The following is a 21,505-nucleotide window of genomic DNA, read 5'->3' as shown; positions in this document are numbered from 1 at the left end:
GGAGTGTAAGTTACGTGAGCCCTTCTTGATGGCCACCGCCAGACACTTTTTCCTTAGCGATCCCTCAACAGGTATAATGTTAATATAAAACTGGAGACTTGGATTTTGGTTTTATTAGTACAACTAGTCACAGATCAGCTCTTTGTATGTCAGGCAGGTGAACATTAACATTAGACGCCTGACGGCTCTCTATTTAATAGCATGTTGCTGGTTGCTAACGTTAGTGGAAACGTATCACCAAAAGTCAATACAATATTGCTGATATGTCTGATTCAAATTCAAACGAATGTCCGCTAAAGTTAGCTTTCACGGCCGCTTGTTGTTGTGATTGCAGGGAGGAGGGGCAGCTGCCCCGGTAGACTAACAGGCGTCTTCCCTTCAAAATGTAACGTTACAGCATACCGGAGTGAGCTTTTCCCCGCCGTAGTCGCGTAACGTTGCAGCAATTTAGAGACGTAAGACAGTCTTGCACCACTTTTAATTTTTAAGGCATAGTCACTAAATGTACAGGATATAAATATTTCCTTAGAGTGTGGGTAGATCAGATTGTTGATCAGTTCATTTTTATCGATCTGTGGAGTATGGTGGTGATCAGTTGACAGCTCCGCTCCTCTCTTCACCCGAATGTCCAGGACATACAGCCGCAGATCTGATGATATAACCACAGAGTCGATCATCGATCGTTGGCCTAGGGTGTTCTGGTACCAAGTGCACTTATGAACCACCCTACGCTCGAACATGGTGTTTGTTATGGCCAATCCATGACTAGTACATAAGTCCAACATCAAAGCACCACTCAGGTTCAGATCAGGCAGGCTGTTCCTCCCAATCACCCCTCTCCAGGTTTCTCCATCGTTGCCCACGTGAGCATTGAAGTCCCCCAGCAGAACTATAGAGTCCCCAGTCGGCGCCCTTTCCAGAATGCCAGCCAGACACTCCAAGAAGGTTACGTACTCTGAGCTGCTTTTTGGTGCATGAGCACAAACAATAGTCAGAGACTTCCTCCCAGTCACTCGCAGCCACATAGAGGCGACCCTCTCGTTTTCTGTGGAGAACTCCATCACAGCGGTGCTCAGCCGGGGGCTCATGAGTATCCCCACACCCGCCCGGCGCCTCTCGCCCTGGGCAACTCCAGAAAAGGCGAGAGTCCAGACCCTCTCCAGGAGTGTGGTTCCAGAACCAGAGCTATGCGTGGAGGTGAGCCCAACTATATCTAGTTGGTACTGCTCCACCTCCCACACCAGCTCCGGTTCCTTCCCTGCCAGAGAGACGTTGTGATGTTCCACATACCAAGAGCCAGTCTGCGTTAGGGATGCTCATTTTGAAAAACGTTCTTAACCGATAACCGACCCTTGTTAACCGATTATTAACCGTTAACCGACAAGATTTGTGCCTCGTACAAGTTGCAGGAGCACAACAGATATTCGTTGACGGGAGTCTTCAGTTCACCCGTCCGGGAGTGTTAACTTAGCAGCTACGATGCTGCATGTAGTGTCGCGGATGATAGCATTAATCGGTTAAAATGCTTAATGTCGGTTAACGGTTAAACGGTTAATTATGGACATCCCTAATCCCCGCCTTTGCCTGCCGCCCGGCTTGCATTAGCGCCCCAGTTTCCCTTGTCCGGGCGAGGTTTCACTAGTCCATTGGGTCCGTTTCATTATGGTCTGTTGAATCGCTCTTGGTTTGGCTCCTCCCCTGGGACAGCTTTGCCTTGGGAGACCCTAAAAGGAGCTAATGCCCCCGACAACAGAGTTCTCAGGATCACTGGAGCACACAAAACCCTCCACCACGCTAAGGTGTTGATTCATTGGATGGGAGTCATTGTATAGTGTCGAAAAAAGCCATTAAAAATCATACTATAGTATAGCGAAATAAGTCATAGTATACTGTAGTATGTTGTAAAAAAATAAAAAAAAGTCATAGTATAGTATGTCGAAAAAAAAGTTATAGTACAGTATGTTGAAAAAAGTCAGTGTATTATGCCGAAAAAATAACAAAAAGTTAAAATATAGACTGTCTAAAAAAGGACACAGTATAGTTTGTCGAAAAAAATAACAAAAGTCATAGTATAGCATGTCGAAAAAATGTCAGTCCGTCTAAAAAATGAAACAATCATAGTATTGTATGTCGAAAAAAGTCATAGTATAGTATGCCTAAAAAATTAAAAAGTCCTAGTATACTATGTCAAAAAAAATCAAAGTCATAGTATAGTACGACGAAAAATTCATACTATAGTATGTCGTAAAAATCAAAAAGTCATAGTATAGTGTGTCGAAAAAAAAGTCATAGTATGTGATAAAGAGTCCTAGTATAGTATGTGGAAAAAATAAAAAGTCATATGCCGAAAAAAAAGTCATAGTATAGTATGTCAAAAAACTTCATAGTATAGTATGTCGAAATATTTTATGAAAAAAGTCATAGTATAGCATGTAGAAATATTTTATGTAAAAAGTCATAGTATAGTATGTCGAAAAAATTAAGTCATAATATAGTGTCAAAAAATAACAAAAGTCATAGTATAGTATACGAAAAAATGTCATAGTATAGTATTTTGAAAAAAAGTCATGTAGTATGTCGTAAAAAAAAAAAAATCCTAGCATTGTATGTCGAAAAAATTAAAGTCATAGTATAGAATGCTGAAAAATTAAAAAGTCATAGTATAGTATGTCGAAAAAAAGTCATAATATAGTGTGTCGAAAAAATTTCATAGTATAGTATGTTGAAAAAATATAGTCATAGTATAGTCTGTTGAAAAAACAAAAAGTAATATTATAGTGTGTCTGAAAAAATTTCATTATATAGTCGTAGTATAGTATGTCTAAAAAAATGTCATAGTATAATATTAAAAAAAAGTCATACTATAGTGTCAAAAAAGTCATAGTATAGTATGTCGAAGAAAGAAAAGTCACAGTATAGCATGTAAATAAAGTCATTAAGAGGTAATAGTATAATATGTTGAAAAAAGTCATTAAAAGCCATAGCATAGCATGTCAAAAAATTTATAAAAGTCATTGTATAGTATGTAAAAAATAGTCATAGAATAGTATGTCAAAAAAAGTCATACTATAGCATGTCAAAAAAATAAAAAAATTTCATAGTATAGTATTTCGAAAAAAAGTGATACAGTATGTTGAATAAATAAAAAAAATCATATTGTATGTTGAAAAAAAAGTCATAGTATAGTGTGTCGGAAAAAAAAAGTCATAGTATAGTGTGTCTAAAAAATGTCATAGTATAATATTAAAAAAAAAAAAAGTCATAGTATAGTATGTCGAAGAAAGAAAAGTCACAGTATAGCATGTAAAAAAAGTAATTAAAAGGTCATAGTATAATATGTCAAAAAAAGTATAAAAGTCATTGTGTAGTATGTAAAAAATAATCATAGAATAGTATGTCAAAAAAAGAGTCATACTATAGCATGTCAAAAAAAGTCATAGTATAGTATCTCGGAAAAAAAATGTTAAAGTATAGTACGTCAAAATGTTTTTTTAAAAAGTCATAATACTATGTTGAAAAAAAAGTCATAGTATAGTATGTCGATAAAATAATAAAGTCATAGTATAGTATGTCGAAAAAAAAGTTATAGTATGGTACGTCGAAGAAAAAAGGTCATAGTATAGTATTTTAAAAAAAGTCCTAGTATAGTATGTCGAAGAGAAAAAAGTCCTAGTATAGTATGTCGAAGAGAAAAAAGTCCTAGTATAGTATGTCGAAGAGAAAAAAGTCCTAGTATAGTATGTCGAAGAAATAAAGTCATAGTATAGCATGTCAAAAAGGTCATCAAAAAGTCATAGTATAATATGTAGAAAAGTCATTAAAAACCATAGCATAGCATGTCAAAAATATTATAAAAAAAAGTAATCGTATAGTATGTAAAAAAAAGTAATAGTATAGTATGTCAAAAAATAAAATTCATACTATAGCATGTCAAAAAGATTCATAGTTAAGTATGTCGAGAAAAAAAAAAAAAAAAAAAAAAAGCCATTGTACAGCATGGTGAAAAAAGTCATAAAAAGTCATAGTATAGTATTTCGAAAAAAAGTCATAGTATAGAATGTCATAAAAAAGTTAAAAAGTCATAGTGTAGTATGTCAAAAAACGTCACAGTATAGTATGTTGAAAAATGTCGTAAAAAAAGCCATAACATAGTATTTCAGAAAATTGTCATAATAAGACAGTATAGTTTGCCCTCAAGTGTGTTGAAAAGTACTGATTTAAGGACTCTGCAGCTCCATATGCAGCTTTGAATGTAAGAGCGATCAAAGTCTAATGCTTTCAGATGAGGTCAAGGTTCATGAGTGTTGTTGACTGAGATGGTTTGTAAGAGGAGTATATTTGCCAAATCCCAGTGTGGGGTAAAGTGGAGCCCATTAATGCTGAACTAGTCTGTTTTGGAGCGCTCTGACAGAGGAAAACAGGCTGTTTGTCAGTCACTTTGGGGCCAAAAGTATTTTGCTTTGTACGTGGTCTACGAAAAAACATTATTAAGTAGATAACAGAGTGAAAACGTAAAAGTGCTTGATGAATTAATGAATGAGAGGTTTATTATCTGGGTGGCTAAACAATGAACATACATTTATTTTGATTTCAAATAGTTCACATAACCTGATATAAAAGGGTACATGTACATTAAAACATTAAAACTTCAGATACATTTTACTGGTGGAAAGAACTGGATCTGTGGATTGTTATAGATTCTTCTGAGAAGTGCCAAAGGAAGAAACCACTCTTCTGTGGGTAGGACAGTACCTGAATAGTTCAGAAGAGGAAGGAGTTTGAGAAAGAGAGGTTCCGACTCGTGGTCCCAGGTGGAAGGAAGGGGACGACATCCAAGCTTGCTGTCCAGGGCTCAGATGGGGAGAAGAATTATAAATCGGAGACTCGAGGCCAGTGTGTAGTCTAATTTCTGAACGATGACAAGAGGCTACACTCTGATCCGCAGAACCTGTACATCTCCCAGGAGGTCTGGGTTTGAGTCTGGGACTCTGTAAAATGCTGCTGTCACTTCCAGGTTTTTGGACCAATCCAGTCAGATGTGTAGATCTCTCCTGAGGAGGCAAAAGACAAAAAAAAAAAAAAGAATAGATGAGAAAACTACTTTGTTCTGAGAATTTGCTTTCACGTTGCTTCAGAAATTACCTGATGCTATACTGTAATACCAAATTTCGACACTTAAAGAATCAGGAGGGAAATATATATATAATGTAGCAATATATAAAAACTAGAATGGCACTCGGAGAGCGCAGACCTCCGCCAAAGTGCCTGACTTTAAAAACAGATCACAGCTGGCAGTACTGTGAGGTGGGCTTATTATTAACACGGTGTGTTTCCGTGTAACGTATCGGCGGATGCCTCTCATTCAGCAGCCTTGTTATGTCTGTATAACGTTACACTATGTTGTCTCTCATCCCGTCATCTACCGCTGTTTTCTTTCTCACCGCGGACAGCCAGCAGCTCCTGCACACACATCCACACACGTATCTCTCTGCTCGAAGAAGGAAGAAGGCAGGGTCATGCGTCATCAACGTGTCATCAGTCACACTGCGCATGTGTTATACCCTGTGGTCTTAATGCTCAGGCTGATCGGAATTCTTAAAAAGATTCCTGAATCCGGATCATGATCCAGATCGCCACCAAAATCGAATGGATTATTCATTGTGCTACACTCCACCCCTCCAAAAATGTAATTCAAATCCATCACAAACTTTTGGAGTAATCCTGCTAACACACAGACAGACAGACAGACAGATAAACTAACAAACAAACCAACGCCGGTGAAAACATAACCGCCTTTGGCCGTGGTGGAGGTAATAAACGACCACATCTCCATGATTACACAATATATCAGTGCTCTTTTGGAAGACAATACCTTTTTCTTCATTCGATCAGTCTCTAAGGAATAGAAAAGCTTTTGAACTTCATTGTTAACGGCTTTCTGTTGTAAATTACTGTTCTTTCAGCAGTACATTACTAAAGTCACACCAAAAGCCTGCCAACCAGTTAATGTATACTTGTTTCTTTAATCTCAGCCAAAGTGATTCAATACTGCCTCTCAAAGTACAAAACCACGGCTCTCTCAGGCATGTCATAGAATGTACATTCATAGTAAGTATAACAAATACGGGTTGAGGGCCATCCGGGTCATCCAACTAACTAATAAAAGCAAAAATGATCTTTGGATTGTACTTAGTGAGACAAAGGAGGTGCAGAAAAAGAATAAATGTAATATGTGGACCATTTAGATTTGTTCTTCGTAATAACCGCATAACACTCACCTTCCGAGCCTCAGCTAAATCCCTGCTGTGAATTTGTTGTCCTGTCTGTAGCCGGGGCAAGGTGCTGGCAGTGGGCCTGCATTGCTCTCCCTCTGACCTGGGTAAAAGATGCAAAGTGGTGAATATTACATCTCTGTTTCCTCTGCTTCTGCATGTTCTTTTCCTCAGCTCCCGCGGCCCGACTGTCCTGCAACTCTCCCTCTCATCCCCTTGATCAGATTTGATTGATGAGTGGACACTTCCTCTCCTGTCCATCCTTGTTGAAGACCAGGTAAATGCTGAATCGTGTAAGACTCCATCTCCGTCATCTTTGTTTGGTCTTTCTTCATGTCTTTCTTCTTCCTCTGCATTCTCAGATTCCTGTCAGGATGATACACAATATCTATTTAAGTTGTTCCTATTGTGACACAGGTAGCTTAAATGTACAGTCAAAGTCTATTTATAGGAAAACAGCCATTTCAAAAAAGGTATTCAGCTATATCAAAGGATATAAGGTCATCCAGTTTGCTGTTTGAGGAGTGGAGGATGATATCAGTTTCCTCACTGTGCATTGAGTGGAGAGACTGGTCCAGGATGTGTTCGCTTGGCGGAGGGGCTGGAGGTGTGGGGAGGCGGTAAGCCTCTACCGAACGAGTAGAAATACGCTTCTCGGTAGCAATAAAAATCTCTTTTGGGAACAAGAAATGTGCCTCGTGGTAACTCCAAAAGTCTTCTAATTTATATGTTGTGCTAACGTCAGCCACTGGTACGCCTACATTCAGGAATCAGCTTAGTTCTGTTTAGAGATGGAAGGACTGTGAGGACAGTGTGCAGTCACTGGGGCTCAGCTGTTGATGGTCAGTAAATCCCTCCAAACTGTGGGATGACTGCTTGTTAAACCATGTCGTCTTGTTTTATTATACTTCCACATACAAATACAGAATGGGTGTGAGGGCTTTGAAGGTGTTTAAAGGGACCAATGACAGAGCAGTGCTGAGAAAAGTAATATAACAAGTAATGTAACTATTTATTTTTGCTCTAGAGTAATGAGCAAAGTAATGTAATTACTTATAAGTAATATTTAATGAGTGATTGATTGAACTTTTCAAGTAACTTGCCCAACACTGGACTTAATGTAGTATTGTCTGAGATAAGGAAAAGACTTTGACAATGTTACATTAAATCCACGCCAGTCTGCAGTAGTACAGTAGTTAGAATGCATGTGTATGTGTGGAGGTGAAAGAAATACCCCGGTAAGGTTGCCTTCATCAGTGCACAGTGTAATTCTAATTGGCTTTATTAGGGGGCTTAAATCTAATACCAGCTCTGTGCGCTGCCTTAGGCTCTGTGGGCGTGTGTGTGTGTGTGTGTGTGTGTGTGTGCGCACCTCTGTTTGATGTTTACGACTCGCCAGATCTCTCATAGAATGTTTTCTATGTAACAGACATGAGTAGATGGACTAACACGGTAATAAAACCACATTCCCTCCTCTGCTTCAGCCTGGTGCCGAGCGTTTCTCCAGTGTGAGAGCAGAGCCCCAGTCAATAAGCTAATACAGCATTTAGAGGCTCAAGTCCAATGAAGCAGCAGCACTGACTGTAGCAGCAGATGTAATGATACAGACTTAAGGCAAGAGAAAAGCTGCATGAGACTGCACCGCAACATTTGACCCCATTTAAAAACTTGATACCAATTAGAGAGTTCTGGGAGTAAATAATTTAAGAGACCTCTCTCACTGAACACACAAATAATTTTACGGGCATGCACACATGTATGCATGAGTGTGCATGCGCATCGACACAATCTCACGCATTAACCTACGAACATATATACGACGCACGCTCCTGCGCACACACAAAAAGATTCCACCATGCTCTGGAAACAGACTTCTTAATGAAGCCTTCCCCAAGTGAAAGTAGAGCAGAAATACATACTGGCCCATTTCTGCCTTCACTTCACCCTCCTCTCCTCGCTGTCTCTCCCTCTCCCTCACCTTCTCCACATCATGTGTTTTATTCATGTTTCGTTGTCTTTCTCTGTTGTCTCAATGAGTTAAATCACAACCCCCTAATTTATGGCTACAGGCAAAGACACTTCTACAAACAAACTGGCTGATGAGGGGGGATGACTGAAAACATACGCGCCGAGTGGTGTGTGTAAATCTTAAAATGTCTGTTACTGTCTTTTTATCTATGGTTATTTACATAAGAAATGACAACGTGTGTAAAAGAATGGCTCTGATGCGAAATGAAAAAAAAATGCTGTGCACTGGAGAAGAGGGGAAGTGAGAGAAAGAGAGAGAGTAAATCCAGTGACACTGAGTGGGGAGCACTCAGGTGTGGTGAGAGGATTATACAAAAACCCTGAGTATGAATGACAGTAAACACCTGAATGACAGAGAGACGGGGAGGGGCGGGAGCTTGGCTGTGTGTGTGTGTGTGTGTGTGTGTGTGTGTGTGTGTGTGTGTGGCTCTAGGTGACAGTTTGGTGGTCCTCACTGATATTCAGAGAGGTGAGTGAATATATTCGCCACTTAAAGCTTTGAGGGCTGTGCTGTTTACCCAAGTGCAACTTGTAATAATGAATCATTCATTACTGATATGTCGATTTACAGCACGTATAAGGAAACTGAAACAATGAATGAAAGAGGATTTGAGAAGCAAACAGTGGGAATGAGGATGTCAACAAGGCAGGCAGGGAGTGCGGAAGAGGAAGATATCAATCAGGAGCGAACCAGCGCAAGAGTTAGGGAGCTGTTGAGTTAGCAAGCGAGTTACAGATTGAGCTATACAGTATGTCAACTAAGTCAATAAAAGGGCTATAGAGCAAGAAAGAAGAGGTATGTTTATCTTACTTGTGCTGTGTTTTCTTTCTCTGTGCGCTCCGTCGGCAGGGGATCGCTGACAAGGTCTCTGAAGCGAGCTTCAGTTTCTGAGTGAGCACATTCTCTGTTCTTCTCTCTGCTCCCTGAAAGACAAACACACCTCTCAGCACCTCCAATCAACACTTTGATGACCTTTTTTTGTCCTCTTTAATCACATTTTTCTGCTCGTGGTTCTTTAGTTCATGACTTTTTGGTTGCCGTGTCACTATTTAAACACCGTTTAGACAGAGAGGGTGTCAATTTCTATTGCTGTGCAACCGAGTAAGGCAAGTCAAACTATCTGCTGATTGTTCTTTACTTGCATGGTTAAGTTGGATAAAAAGCTGCTTTTCTTTTTTCAAGCCATTAGAAGGAGTTGGCACACATTCGCCCCCTCTTGTAGAATGCTCAAATGCGCTTTTAACCTTTGGCTTAAGGTTAAATTCAGAAGAGAGCAATGCACGTCGACTCCTAGATCTGCTCTTAGCGAAATCCCTCACCTCTAGAGCTATATCACTGTACAGCGCTGACTCTACATGAAGCGTGACCCCGTTTCCCCCACGGCGACCCCCTCCTTCCCTTCGCAGCCTTGGAAGATAGAGGAGCACAGGGGAAAGGCATGCCAAGGCAGTAGACACTTTTAAGCAAAGATTAAAGGTTTTTCTTTTTAATCAGTCATTTGGCAGCGATGTTAGCATTTCACCCTGGTGCGGCTAAGGATCAATTTTTAATGCTGCTGTGCAGAGAGCAGACAGGGTGATTGGCAAGAGAGAAGCTATTTACAAAGGATCTATTTACAAATTTTCCATAGAAATATGCAGAGGGCACAATTGACATCTCTTACAGAATATTAAATAAGCCCTATGCCTTTCTCTTTCGTCACGAGGCACGACCTCTGTGAGCCCCTGATGATCACTGCTCTGTATGTGTGTGTCACATGTAAGAATAATAAAGGCATCTACACCTCTCCCTTGTGTTGCATTGTGTTACATTTCTCCGTGTTGTGCTGCCAGGGGCTGGGTAACTAGGTCAATCAACCCTGGTGTAAACACATCACAGGAATCCACCAAGAACATGCTAATGACAATGACTCTTTTTTAATTTACGTCTCTACTTTACCAACTCTTCCATGCCACAATAAAGATTTATATATACAGTGTAACTCCTTGAGGGATGTCAACTTAAGCTTGTGTACTGTATATCTAAGGAAAAGTAGGTAGCTAGCTCCGATACAAATTGGATGTACTGAAGTGTTCATCCTCAGTAACAACTACAGCAAACGTCTAAAAAGTTATGACCAATAAAAAGGTTGTTGTTGAGAACTTTCTTTGAGTAGGACGGTGCAATGTTTGAGAGGTGTGTGTGAGACAGACTGGACACGATCCCACACAAAAGACAACTAAAATCTTCAGACCCACACAAGTTCATGTTTGGGCGGACCTGACACTGCCGTCTCCCCATGCACCAGTCTTTTTTCATATGCTTCCATGAATCATTACATATATCCATCCATCCATTATCCAATCGTCCATTCATCCGTTATCCAACCATCCATTCATTCACGCAGTCAACCAGCCTTCCAGCCGACCAACCCACACACCATTGATCCAATGATTGACCCCGCACTGGGTGGATCAATACTCTCTTAAATGGCATCATTGTAAGCGCTTAGGCACAATGGCCAGGCGTTGTTTGTGCAGTTCATTTCCAAGGTAGCAAGGCCGCGCAGGGCTCTAACCCGAGTCAACTCTCCTTTCTCCTCCACTTATGTGATCACACTTTTCAAAGAGAAAAGAGGGGGTGCCAAAAAAGGCATTGAGCAGCGAGCATCCTGTACACGTGCAACAAAGGGAGCAATGGTCCGAGCAAAACTACTTGTAATGACTCACGACTATGAGATGCTTCAGATAAAGTTGCATACAGCAGGTTTACAGACACATAACTGTACTGTTACACAGGCAAGTAGACAGACGAGAATAATAGCATACATTCAAACATTCATAGAAGAAAGAAGTCATGTGTGATGGTGCAGATCTACATAATGAGGGTAAAGTTAAACTGAACAATGCCACATCAGACACACACTCCATCTCCACTTCCACCTCAGATGACACTAATATTACTCTATGCATGTAGGCTTGTTGCAGTAGTCGGTGTTACCGATGTTACACGGTGGTCGGGCACACATCGATTACATTATGTACCCATCGCCCCCACCGACGTTTTGCTTTTTTTTACAGAAATAAAACCCATTTCGTTCATTTTGGAGTATCAGCGCCGTGTTATCAATACAAAGTCGGACGACAGACACTACAAACTGACAGTGAATGTGTCAGCTCCATACAGAGTCGCAGCTCAGAGTAGCAGGTGTTATATTCCACACACACACGGGACGAGAGAGAGTTGACAGACAAGATCATGCAAAGCGAAAATAGCAAAAGTGCCTATTTGTCAGTATTTCAGATTCAAACATATAACGTTAATGACGCCGTCGCCGTGCGGAGGACGGAGCGGTCACAGCAGGTGGAAACCTGCAGCCCCGCAGCGAAAGCTAGACCGGAGAGGCCAGGCATACAGCCACCCGACGTTTAAGATCAAAGTAAGAGAGCTACATATATTGACCATCGTCTTTTCTTGTAAAATGTACGGTGTTATCTGTAACACCGGTGTTGGGAAAATTTCCTCACTGTCACATCCCTAGTAACGCATTATTTTATACGAAGAATTACTTAGATGCCTGCAGTAAAGGTATTCCTTAAACAATATGAACCTGGAGGAGCAGCAGTATTCAGTAGACTCATGTTCAGTATATCCTATTGTGGCTTGGTGTGCATACAGAAACCCTGTTGGGTTAGAGCTGGGGCCGGGTCTTGGCATTAAATGACTGGGACTCTGACAAGTCTCGGAGTTCTGTCACTGCGGTTCACAGGTCTTGTTAGCCAAGGTGTCGGCAGGGGTGGAAATGACTGTGTGTGAGTGTGTCTATGTGTGTGTGTGTGAGGTGAACATTAGACAGCACTCCTACCTCCACCTCCTCACCTGACACCAGCAATAAAACTAAACAGGCCAAGGTGCTATGCTGTGTGTATGGGAGTGAGTGTGTGTGGATGTGCACACGGGGGAAAAAAAGGGGGCATGTGTGCTGCAGGGTTGTTGCTGCTGTCACCAATTTGCCGGGGCCTCCAGACGGGAGTAGGAGCAAGGTGACGGAGCTGTGGCTTGATAAACACAGAAGCCCTGCTTCGATTTCCCATCCAGTCCACTTTGGAAACACATGGCTCTTCCTGGGCGCTCTTGGCCCCGCGGAAAAAGAAGGAGGAGGAAGGGGGCAAAGGAGGAGGAGGGGTGGACGAAGGAAAGCCACAAGAGAGACAAAGTGATGGGTGTGTGCAGTGAGGGAGAATAGCAGCCAGGAGGAAGGTTGGGAGAGGGAGTGATAGGGGGGAGGCAGAGTATGAGATAGGAAGAAGGTAGAAAGAGGTGACAGGCCTGCTGGGATCAGGTGTATTGACTTCCAAAGAGATGACAGACCTTCCACAGACTGACAACACAGTGAGAGAAAAAGAAAGATTGACAAAAGGAGAGTAAATATGAAAAAGAGAGGGGTGTGAGACAACTAAACAACTCTCAAAAAGATTCTTTAAAGGTGAAAACACAACATGCACTCTCCTCTTCTTAGTCCCCCCTCTCTCAATCTTTCATTCCCTCCATTTCTTTCCCTTTTGCTTGGAAACAACTTCAGTGTTCCGCCTTTCAGCTGACATCAGAAGTTTAAAGACCAGCTCCAGTTGGAGGAGCAGTGGAGTGTCAGTGAGGGAGGTGAGGCACCAAACTCCCCTCTGCCCCCCTAGAGAGTTAAGGAGATCACATTTTAACCCAACACCCCACCACCACCAAACCCCACCCTGCCGCTCCTCTCCTCCATGCCTTAATGCCAACATAAGAGGACAAGTGTGGGCTCTAAGCACCAGTGATCAAACACGAGCGGCTGCTGGTTGCGCTAGGCTCAGGACGGTTGGCCTAATAGGATTGGAAGCCCCCAGGTGAGCCAAAGGACACCTCCAATCAGCGTGATTTGCCAAAGGCTGAGCAGCATTTCTAGCAACATGCACTGAGTGATGTACAGTGCTAAAAGGATCACATGGGCTGTGGAGTGCAGCGCCATGGTTGACGGTGCACGTCAAAGTTTTGTGTGGGATTGATGGAGTTTAAGGTTGCATGCAGTTTTAATGTGTCAGAATGATGTTGAGATTTTGACTGTTTGGTAATCACTATTAAGTTCACAGAAGCGTGTGATGTGTGGAGCTGTAGAATAATCTGGTCTTTCTGGCTACTTATAAACAGTGTATGTTGTATACATGTATGCAAACAGCTTTAATGTAAGACTACACATTATAGCATGAGGATCTGCATGCTCCCACCATCCACAAATTCACTCACACATACATTGCACGCCCAGCTACACACACACACACACACACACACACACCCACAGACAGGCTTTTATAAACTCATCACATCCAAAAAACAATTACCAGAGACTGAGCTCATCACTGACTAAGCAAAAGTCATCCAGCGTGTAAAACACACAATATAATTAGCACACATCAAGCTGCTGTGTCCTACTGTGCATTAATGATGCTTCCCTCTGAAGTGAATTATGGTTTGATGAGTGAGAAAGTGAGTGAGGAGGGGCTTTGAGGAGGAGCAAGACATCATTTAGAGAAGGGGAAGAGAAGCGAGTGTGGAGGGAAAAAGGGGCGAGTAATAACATGCAAAATCTGAATTTGTCTGGTTTACCTTCGGTGACGCAATCTCACTGCCCCAAAACCAATTAACCAAAGAGATATGAACATTTAGGGATAGATGACAGATTACTCACTTGTGGTGAGGGCCATCATGTGCCAGGTACCACAGGCCACATCACACACCTGAATGAAATGAAAACAGTTTTTAGACTTCCTAGCAGTGCAACAGGATTTTTGGATTATGCTGAATCAAATGGAACGGTAATTATAAGGCTTTTGTTTGTTTTGTTGGTGGCAAGAAGTTTGAGTCGCAATTTCATGAGATTTTTATTTTAATTCTGGCATATTGCACTTCTGGCTACAACCCGATCTGTGACGTTTTCATCAGCTGTGAAATTCTGCTGGGACATCATTGATTAGGGTGTGTTCAGGAGCGCTACTTTAAACGTTAAACCCGCAGACTCAGCTTTCAGCCTTATGTGATTCAGTGTGGACCCTTTAAGAATTTATGCATATCCAGCTAAAACTCATATACTCAGAAAATCCTGGGGCTTTCATCTGCTTGAGACTTGAGGAGTCTGAAAACATAATTTGTCCAGTCTTCCTCACACACACCTTTCTGCCTGCCAGTGGAACAGGCTGAGGGGTCCAGAGCTTTTTGAGGCCTGGATGATCAATGACCCGGGACACACAGGGGATCTGACCCCAGAGAAGCAGCTCTCCGCCTGCTGGAGATGAACAAAAAGGGCAAAATGTTCAGACGGATACATCAGAAATACATACAAAGTCACCTTGCAACATATTTTATGTCAAAACTTTTATCTCAACTATGGGAAGTAAAACGAGCCATATGAGAATGATATTGCCAGATTCTGATTGTAGGTCCTGATCACATTTATCTGGGACTGTTGACACAATACACATTTTGTTGTCACGCTGGAATAACACAGCTAAGTACCAGAAGTGGTGCTCCCCATTCAGTGGCCCCGGGACCAGGAGGACACCAGGCCCCAGTCTATCACATATTAGCTTGATCCTCAACCTGGCTGCAACACATTCTCACCCCAACTCGTCACATACTGCCGCTTTTCGCCGCCCCTCGATGTCACTTTAGGTTTAGGCAGCAAAACCACTTAGTTAGGTTTAGGAAAGAAAATGACATGGTTGGGTTACTATTACACTTGAAAAGAGAAAATGAAACTGAACGTTATGAACACGGGACACGAACGAACAGCTGATTGTAATGTGAAAGTGAAACTTTCAAACAAACTTGTGTTATTGTGCTCTTTAAACTGCGTCACCACACTCCCGGCGCACTTTCCCTGAACTTTTAATGTTGCCGCGGATGTGTTTACATTGAAGTTATTGTAAAGCCCAGTGTGTCTCATACAGGCGCTAAAGGGTGTCTTGTGCGGTGACATCACACACCTACGGCTGTGACAAAGCCTTGGTATTTGACGCCCTGGGAGGGAAAACCTGGGACCTTACAACTCTGATTCCTCCAAATTCAAACAATGACCTCCAATTAGAAACAGTTAAATGGAATTAAGATTTACATCCTGTTAGTTTGGTTTAGTTTAGAGCTGGGAGTTGACTGTCTTGAGACAGCAATCCCACCCACACCACACATCCACACCCACTCACCTGTCCTGTCTGTCGTGGCGTGCCGAGCAGAGGGACCACGTTCTCAGTTGGCACTTATCAAAGACACACACACACACACACACACTGTATGTAATCACATACAGCAAACACTCAAGCATCCACTCACTCATGCTACCTCAGTCTGCCTATTTAAACCTGCCACTAATAAATTTATATTTACTGCCTGCATTGAGGACTTTTAAATTATAGCGTACAATAAACCTGGCACACACATCTCAAAAGCTCTTTCAGGGGATGTTAAAGCAATATAGTAAGCAATTTTCCAAAGTGGATTACAAATTTCACATCCAGGTTTTATTGCACATTACGATAACTTAACCACATCTAAATGTTCCGCATAAATGGGAAATATGTGCTGCTTAATATGCTATTTTTCATTTTTTAAGAAGCGCTTTGCAAACCCTGCCAAGCGAGGGAGCATGCTGGTTTGTGTGGTGGGGGAGTCAATAATCTTTATGAGGTGGATTTTAATTACAAGGAGATAACTGAGTATCCTCCTCACGGCAAGCCTCCATCAATCTCTATTCTGCATCAGGCCATGGCATGCACACACACACACACACACGCACACGCACACACACACACACACACACACACACACACACACACATACACACACACACACACACACACACACACACGCTGATAACCTTTCAGACATGATTGATCAATCAATCAGTAATGTATTATTTTCATCTCAGCGACGCAAACCTTATAAAAGCATATGAGGCAGGCGTTGCTGGATGGCGTTTAACCACAAACATGCATGCTTACACTACAAACACATGCATGTACATACACACACAGACTGACACAGACGCACACACATACACGCGTACAGAGACGCTGGCAGGGTAATCCAGCTAAAAAAGGTTAAGGCTGATGTTTTCCTAAAGAACGACGGTCTGTGAAAGGTCAGATCAATCATTTGCTAAGCATGCCTCGTAAGCAATCCATAAAGAGCTTGTTTTAAATAATAACATTTTATAGATCACCTAAAGACATAACTGTAACACCGGCAGGTAGGGCGTCACTCGAATGATCTTCAATGCGCCCATGAATTCAAATGGGACCAAACTTAATATGTTGACTGCAGTTCATTTAATGAACCGGTGGCATTTCCAGCGAAACCGCGCACACAGAGCCAGCAGACGCCTCAGTTCAACAATAGGCAATTCTTTTAACGGGATATTGCAGTGCAGCTGCAGTAGGCTGTAAATGTGCCCTGGTCTTGAAACAAGTACAATGCCTTTTCTCTTTAAGTGGCTGATGTTACATTTGTAGTGTAACCACTTTAATTCCAGCTGTCTGGCAGAAGGCAAGCAGCAATTGAAGGAGAAGTAGTTGCCTGACACTTTGTAATGGTGTAAATGTATTAGAACGAGTTCCGTGGCAGTTCAGTGACTCTCTATGGAGCAGAGGGGAGATGAATCAGATTGCTGAATATCATACAAGTTAGAGGATAAAGAGAGAGAAAGGTATAAAAAAAGGGGGGTTGGAGGCAATCTGAGACTACCTGTTTTTTTTAAATTTAGTCAGCAAAGAGGGTTCTGAGTTTGGCTTTTTAGGAATTACAGGAAAGACAGCCAAGCTCGCGGAAAAGCCGATGTAAAGGGATGGTGTGTGCCTCTTTATCTCTCAGTCTTATTAAAAACAAAGTAGCTACAGGGATAGTCTGAGATCTTAGCAGGGTAGTTTAGGGGATAGCTGGTTCAACAACAAATCAATTCATTATGTACATCATCTATCATATAACACTAAAACCTGCTCGGTATAAGAGATATTGAGAGCTAATGAGGTTGAATTTGTGCTCCGAGTGATGTCATTTGAGGACACTGAATCCTTGTAGTGTTAATTAAAACTCAATGAAACGATGTAGATGAAAAATTAGCATGGCTGAAAGCCACAGTGAGGGATACTGCTGGGAAAATAAGGTTTTCAAGTGAATAAGTTGTTATTATATTATGTAGAGTGAATACAACTTTTAAGGATCTTTTAAAAAAGATCACAATGAGGGATGTCTGCAGTGACAATTAGACATTTGGAGGTTTGAGTTAAGCTGTGCTATTTAAGACGTTTTTAACTTGTTATGAAACAGTCTCAATTTAATACTGATGCCTCTATATGACCTACATAAGCAAACCAGATCATCATCGAGAAGATTGGATATTTCTATATAGTTATTTTTAATGCATGTCATCTGGTCCGATTCCCATCAAAATCAGACGCAATGATTTACGGCATGCGGAACGGCAAAGCCTATGTTTACATTTTAGTTAGTTTCGCAGTGAGTAGTAAATGGAAGGAAATGCAGCATTCATTTTTGGAAAACAGTAACACAGGGGCTGCCAAAATCAACACAAAATGAAAGTTCCTTAATTGTACCGAACACTTTTAGGCTAAAATAATACAGTTGAGGGAGAGATGAAATGGACGCTTGGCTCACCTGTGATGGCTGCACTGTAGCTGTCCCCTGCTTGTATCTGTGTGATCTCAGCTAGCTGAGAATAGCTGAGAAGACGAGGTTCGGAGCTATGAATACAGTCGTCCCCGAGTCCAAGCTGTCCCTGCAAGCGAAACAATGATACAGTGTCAGCCACAGGATTAAATAAAAGTTTAATCCCAATGATTTCCTTGTTCATAGATAGAATAGTTAAATAAAGACACATGCCTAAGTGGTATTTCAATTTGGGGGGAAAGAACAATTTTCCCATTTTCTGTGGCACCAGCATGTGGCTCAGATCTGTCATCTCGTTCTAATTCATGCTGCCCTGCCATTCCTGAATGTAAACATGGTTGTTAAATTTGTCAAAGAGGACTTGTATATCACCTCCGGAGTATCGTAATTTAAGTGCATCTCTGTAAAGCTCCGTTATAATATCTGCTGTGTAAGGTTATATATGACACCGGCAACTGGCAATTCATCTTGGCTCAAATGGCTGTCACTGAGGGGGAAATACTGTTAAAAGAGGCACATCGCATATTTCTTCCACCGGCCAAAAATCTACTGTGTTTCATGTTTCATTTACCATCATGTACAACTGCCTGGCAATGCAATCCCTCATCGGTGAGTGGGTTTGTGTAAAAACTCCATTCAAACACAAAGGCTTAATAACCATAGCGTCTCGCGCAGTACAATAGAATGTGTTGTCCTCAATTTACATCTCTTTCTCTGTGATACAAATGGCGAGGCTGCTCAATTTGACTCCTCTCAGCTGTCCTGCTCCTCTCTCTCCTGCTCGCTCCTGCAGAGATAAAGGGCTTTCTGCACTGTGCTCATGTGCACACCGGCATGCCCTGGCATATGTTTGAAAGTGAGCACAATATGTGTGGGTTTACATTTGAGTGTGTGTGTGTGCGCCACGCAGTAATCTGGGTCTTTAATTGCTTATTCGTATGTGCGCTACTGTGAGGATTTGTAGATGCGTGGCAGCATATGTTCCTGCTGTGAGTGTGTGTGTCTATGTATTTATAGTTGTGAGTGTATGCGCTTCCGTCAGTGTGCGTGTGTAATTTTACTCGCATTTAGGTACTGTAAGTGAGCAGATGTGTCCACACCTTTGTGCACCTGAGTTTGTGCATGTGTTTTGTGTGTCTGCATGTGTTTATACTTGTACGTGTATTTGTGTGTGTGTGTGTGTGTGTCTGAGTGAATGAGCACTGTCAGGTGCTGCTCCATGCTGTGCCAGCTGCATCTGGAGCCATCTGTGTTGGTGCTCAGTGGGAGGGGAGCGGATGACTTTAATGTACTTGAACCCCAGACAGACCTTTCCCAGACAGTCGTCAGTATGAAACCAAGACAACTGGGCCCAGTCAAGCTGAACCGGCTGATCTGGGTGGTGAGCAGGAGACAGACGCCTTGGTTACACTGTAACCCCCGGTCAGACTCACTAGGGAGCCTCCGGCAGTCAGATACACACAAACACTGGAGTGTGTTTGTTTCAATGATAGAAGAGTTGTGTTTTATATCAGAGGACACTCTCACCTTTTCTTCGCTGTCAGAGTTACGCTGCCTATTTTCTACAATGTAAGCCAGGTTTACTTTTATTACACGTGTCTGGATTTTATTTAGAGATGTTCCGATACCATTTTTTCCTTCCTGATACCGATTCCGATACCTGAACTTGCGGTATCAGCCGATACCGAGTACCGATCCGATACCAGCATGATAAAAAAAATATATAGTTATTATTATTATTTACCAGCTGTTTACTACTGACCATGTATGGATGTGATATGATTACTACCTTTGTCGTATGGCCTGGCTCAGGTTAGATTGCAAAACATGAACAAAAACATGGAATTGTGGAATTGTTGGAATGCGGTTTCCAACTTTTGCCGCTGCAGTTCGGCCTTTTTTTCCCCTTTGCCTTAGTGAAGTCGCCATGCTCTTTTGCATGATGCATCTTCAACTGTTTTATGAGATTGCTGGTGTTGAAATTGGCAACACTAGTGCCACCCCTCGAAACAGAAGCCTCACATACTGTCCATATCGCCGTTTTACTTGTTGGATTTTCCACTGTGAAATATTGCCAAATGGCTGACATTTACCTCGCTCTGACATACCATTACATTCTCTGCTAGCAACGCACTGTTGTAGTTTGCTATCGTCACGTGACAAACTACCTGCAATCAGTTCTTCTTAGCTGATCTAAAACAGTACTTGCCAGTGACAGCCATGATACATCCAGGGCAACAGCACAGTGAAGGCTATTGTTTTGGAGCGGCGAAGATGAATTGATTTCCGGTTGAACAAGTAGATTTTTTTCTGGGTTAATAAATTATGTTATCGGATCGGCGCATAGACCGGCGTACTCACCGATACCCAATCCCGAATATTGGGTAATATCGGATGCATTTCCAATACTGGTATCGGAACGAATCTAATTTGTTTCTTTTAAAATCCAGCTAATGTTTTCACTATTTGGTTATAAATTCCTACCTTCAGTGGCACCTGCTTTCAAAACAATTTATAAAACATATACTACTAACTATTCTTGTGGTGTTTATATTTAGAAAATGCATTCATTTTGATAAAGAATGCATTATCACTACTTTAGGACTTGAAACCTGACGTTCAGACTTGGGCCTTGATTGTCAGGACCTCCTTATGACTTCCCCCTCTGTCACCATCTTATTCTCAATACACTATCACACAATACAAATAGAAATATATCCATTCAAAATAACAAACTGCATTCAACACGTCACCCGCAAAACTAAGAACAGCACAGTACATCAACACACAACCCTCCACCACAAAGGGAGCACAGAGGCCTAGTAATGATCTTGCAGCAACAATATGATTAGTGAAGCACAAAATCAATTAATGCAGCAGTAGAATCAATAGGTGTCTCTCAGCATATACGTCCTGCAGTTAATTAATAAACAAAAAGGACATTAAGCAGCAGAGCATCAGACTGTGGCAACGACTGTCATCAGTCACGACGTGTGTACTGATGGCATCAGCAGGAAGGGAAAGGGAAAACATAGACAGATATAAATGTGAGCATGGCAAAATACCGAACACACCCACGGGCAACGATGCTACCACTGCGCACACATACATTTGAGAGCATGACCATGCATAGACACACACTAATATACAAACGCACTCATGCACGTCCCCTTACTCACATGCACATGTTTTTTTTATCCATGTTCCTCGTACACACAGAGGAAGAACTGTAGATCTATGGTATCAATAACCCTCATTTTATTCTACTATAGCAGCCCAGACTATATTAGTATCAATTTGGACCAGGCCCAGGGTTCGATGAGGCCGGGACTGTGTTGGAACCAGGCCCAGGGGTTTCTACCACCACCAGGCTGGCTCACTTATTATTTACCATGCCTGATGAGTCTTCCTCATCATTACATTACAGACAGGATTGCAATCGACAGACTGAATGGCCACACTGATCTGAAGCCATACCTCAAACATACATAAACACATGGTACACGCGCTATCA

At 41.8% G+C, this 21,505-nt stretch overlaps 1 protein-coding gene across 7 annotated transcripts in view; it reads right to left on the bottom strand.

Moving 5' to 3' along the window:
- Positions 1–4,521: 4,521 nt before the first annotated feature.
- The window catches only part of LOC141769318 (uncharacterized), a 322,621-nt gene continuing 305,637 nt past the window's right edge, over positions 4,522–21,505 (bottom strand). For 6 of the 7 annotated variants that reach the window (XM_074638262.1, XM_074638260.1, XM_074638256.1 and 3 more), the window contains 6 exons: positions 17,980–18,100; positions 14,484–14,596; positions 14,003–14,051; positions 9,112–9,224; positions 6,279–6,638; positions 4,522–5,051 (listed from right to left, as the gene is read on the bottom strand). In XM_074638262.1, the coding sequence (XP_074494363.1) occupies positions 4,692–5,051; positions 6,279–6,638; positions 9,112–9,224; positions 14,003–14,051; positions 14,484–14,596; positions 17,980–18,100 (1,116 nt within the window). In that variant the 3' untranslated portion in view covers positions 4,522–4,691. The remainder of the gene's footprint in view (positions 5,052–6,278; positions 6,639–9,111; positions 9,225–14,002; positions 14,052–14,483; positions 14,597–17,979; positions 18,101–21,505) is intronic. The other variant, XM_074638259.1, reaches the window with a different exon arrangement.

The sequence above is a fragment of the Sebastes fasciatus genome, chromosome 6 (genome assembly GCF_043250625.1).
Source record: "Sebastes fasciatus isolate fSebFas1 chromosome 6, fSebFas1.pri, whole genome shotgun sequence".
NCBI classification, from domain to species: domain Eukaryota; kingdom Metazoa; phylum Chordata; class Actinopteri; order Perciformes; family Sebastidae; genus Sebastes; species Sebastes fasciatus.
This window is presented reverse-complemented; position numbering and strand designations above follow the sequence as displayed.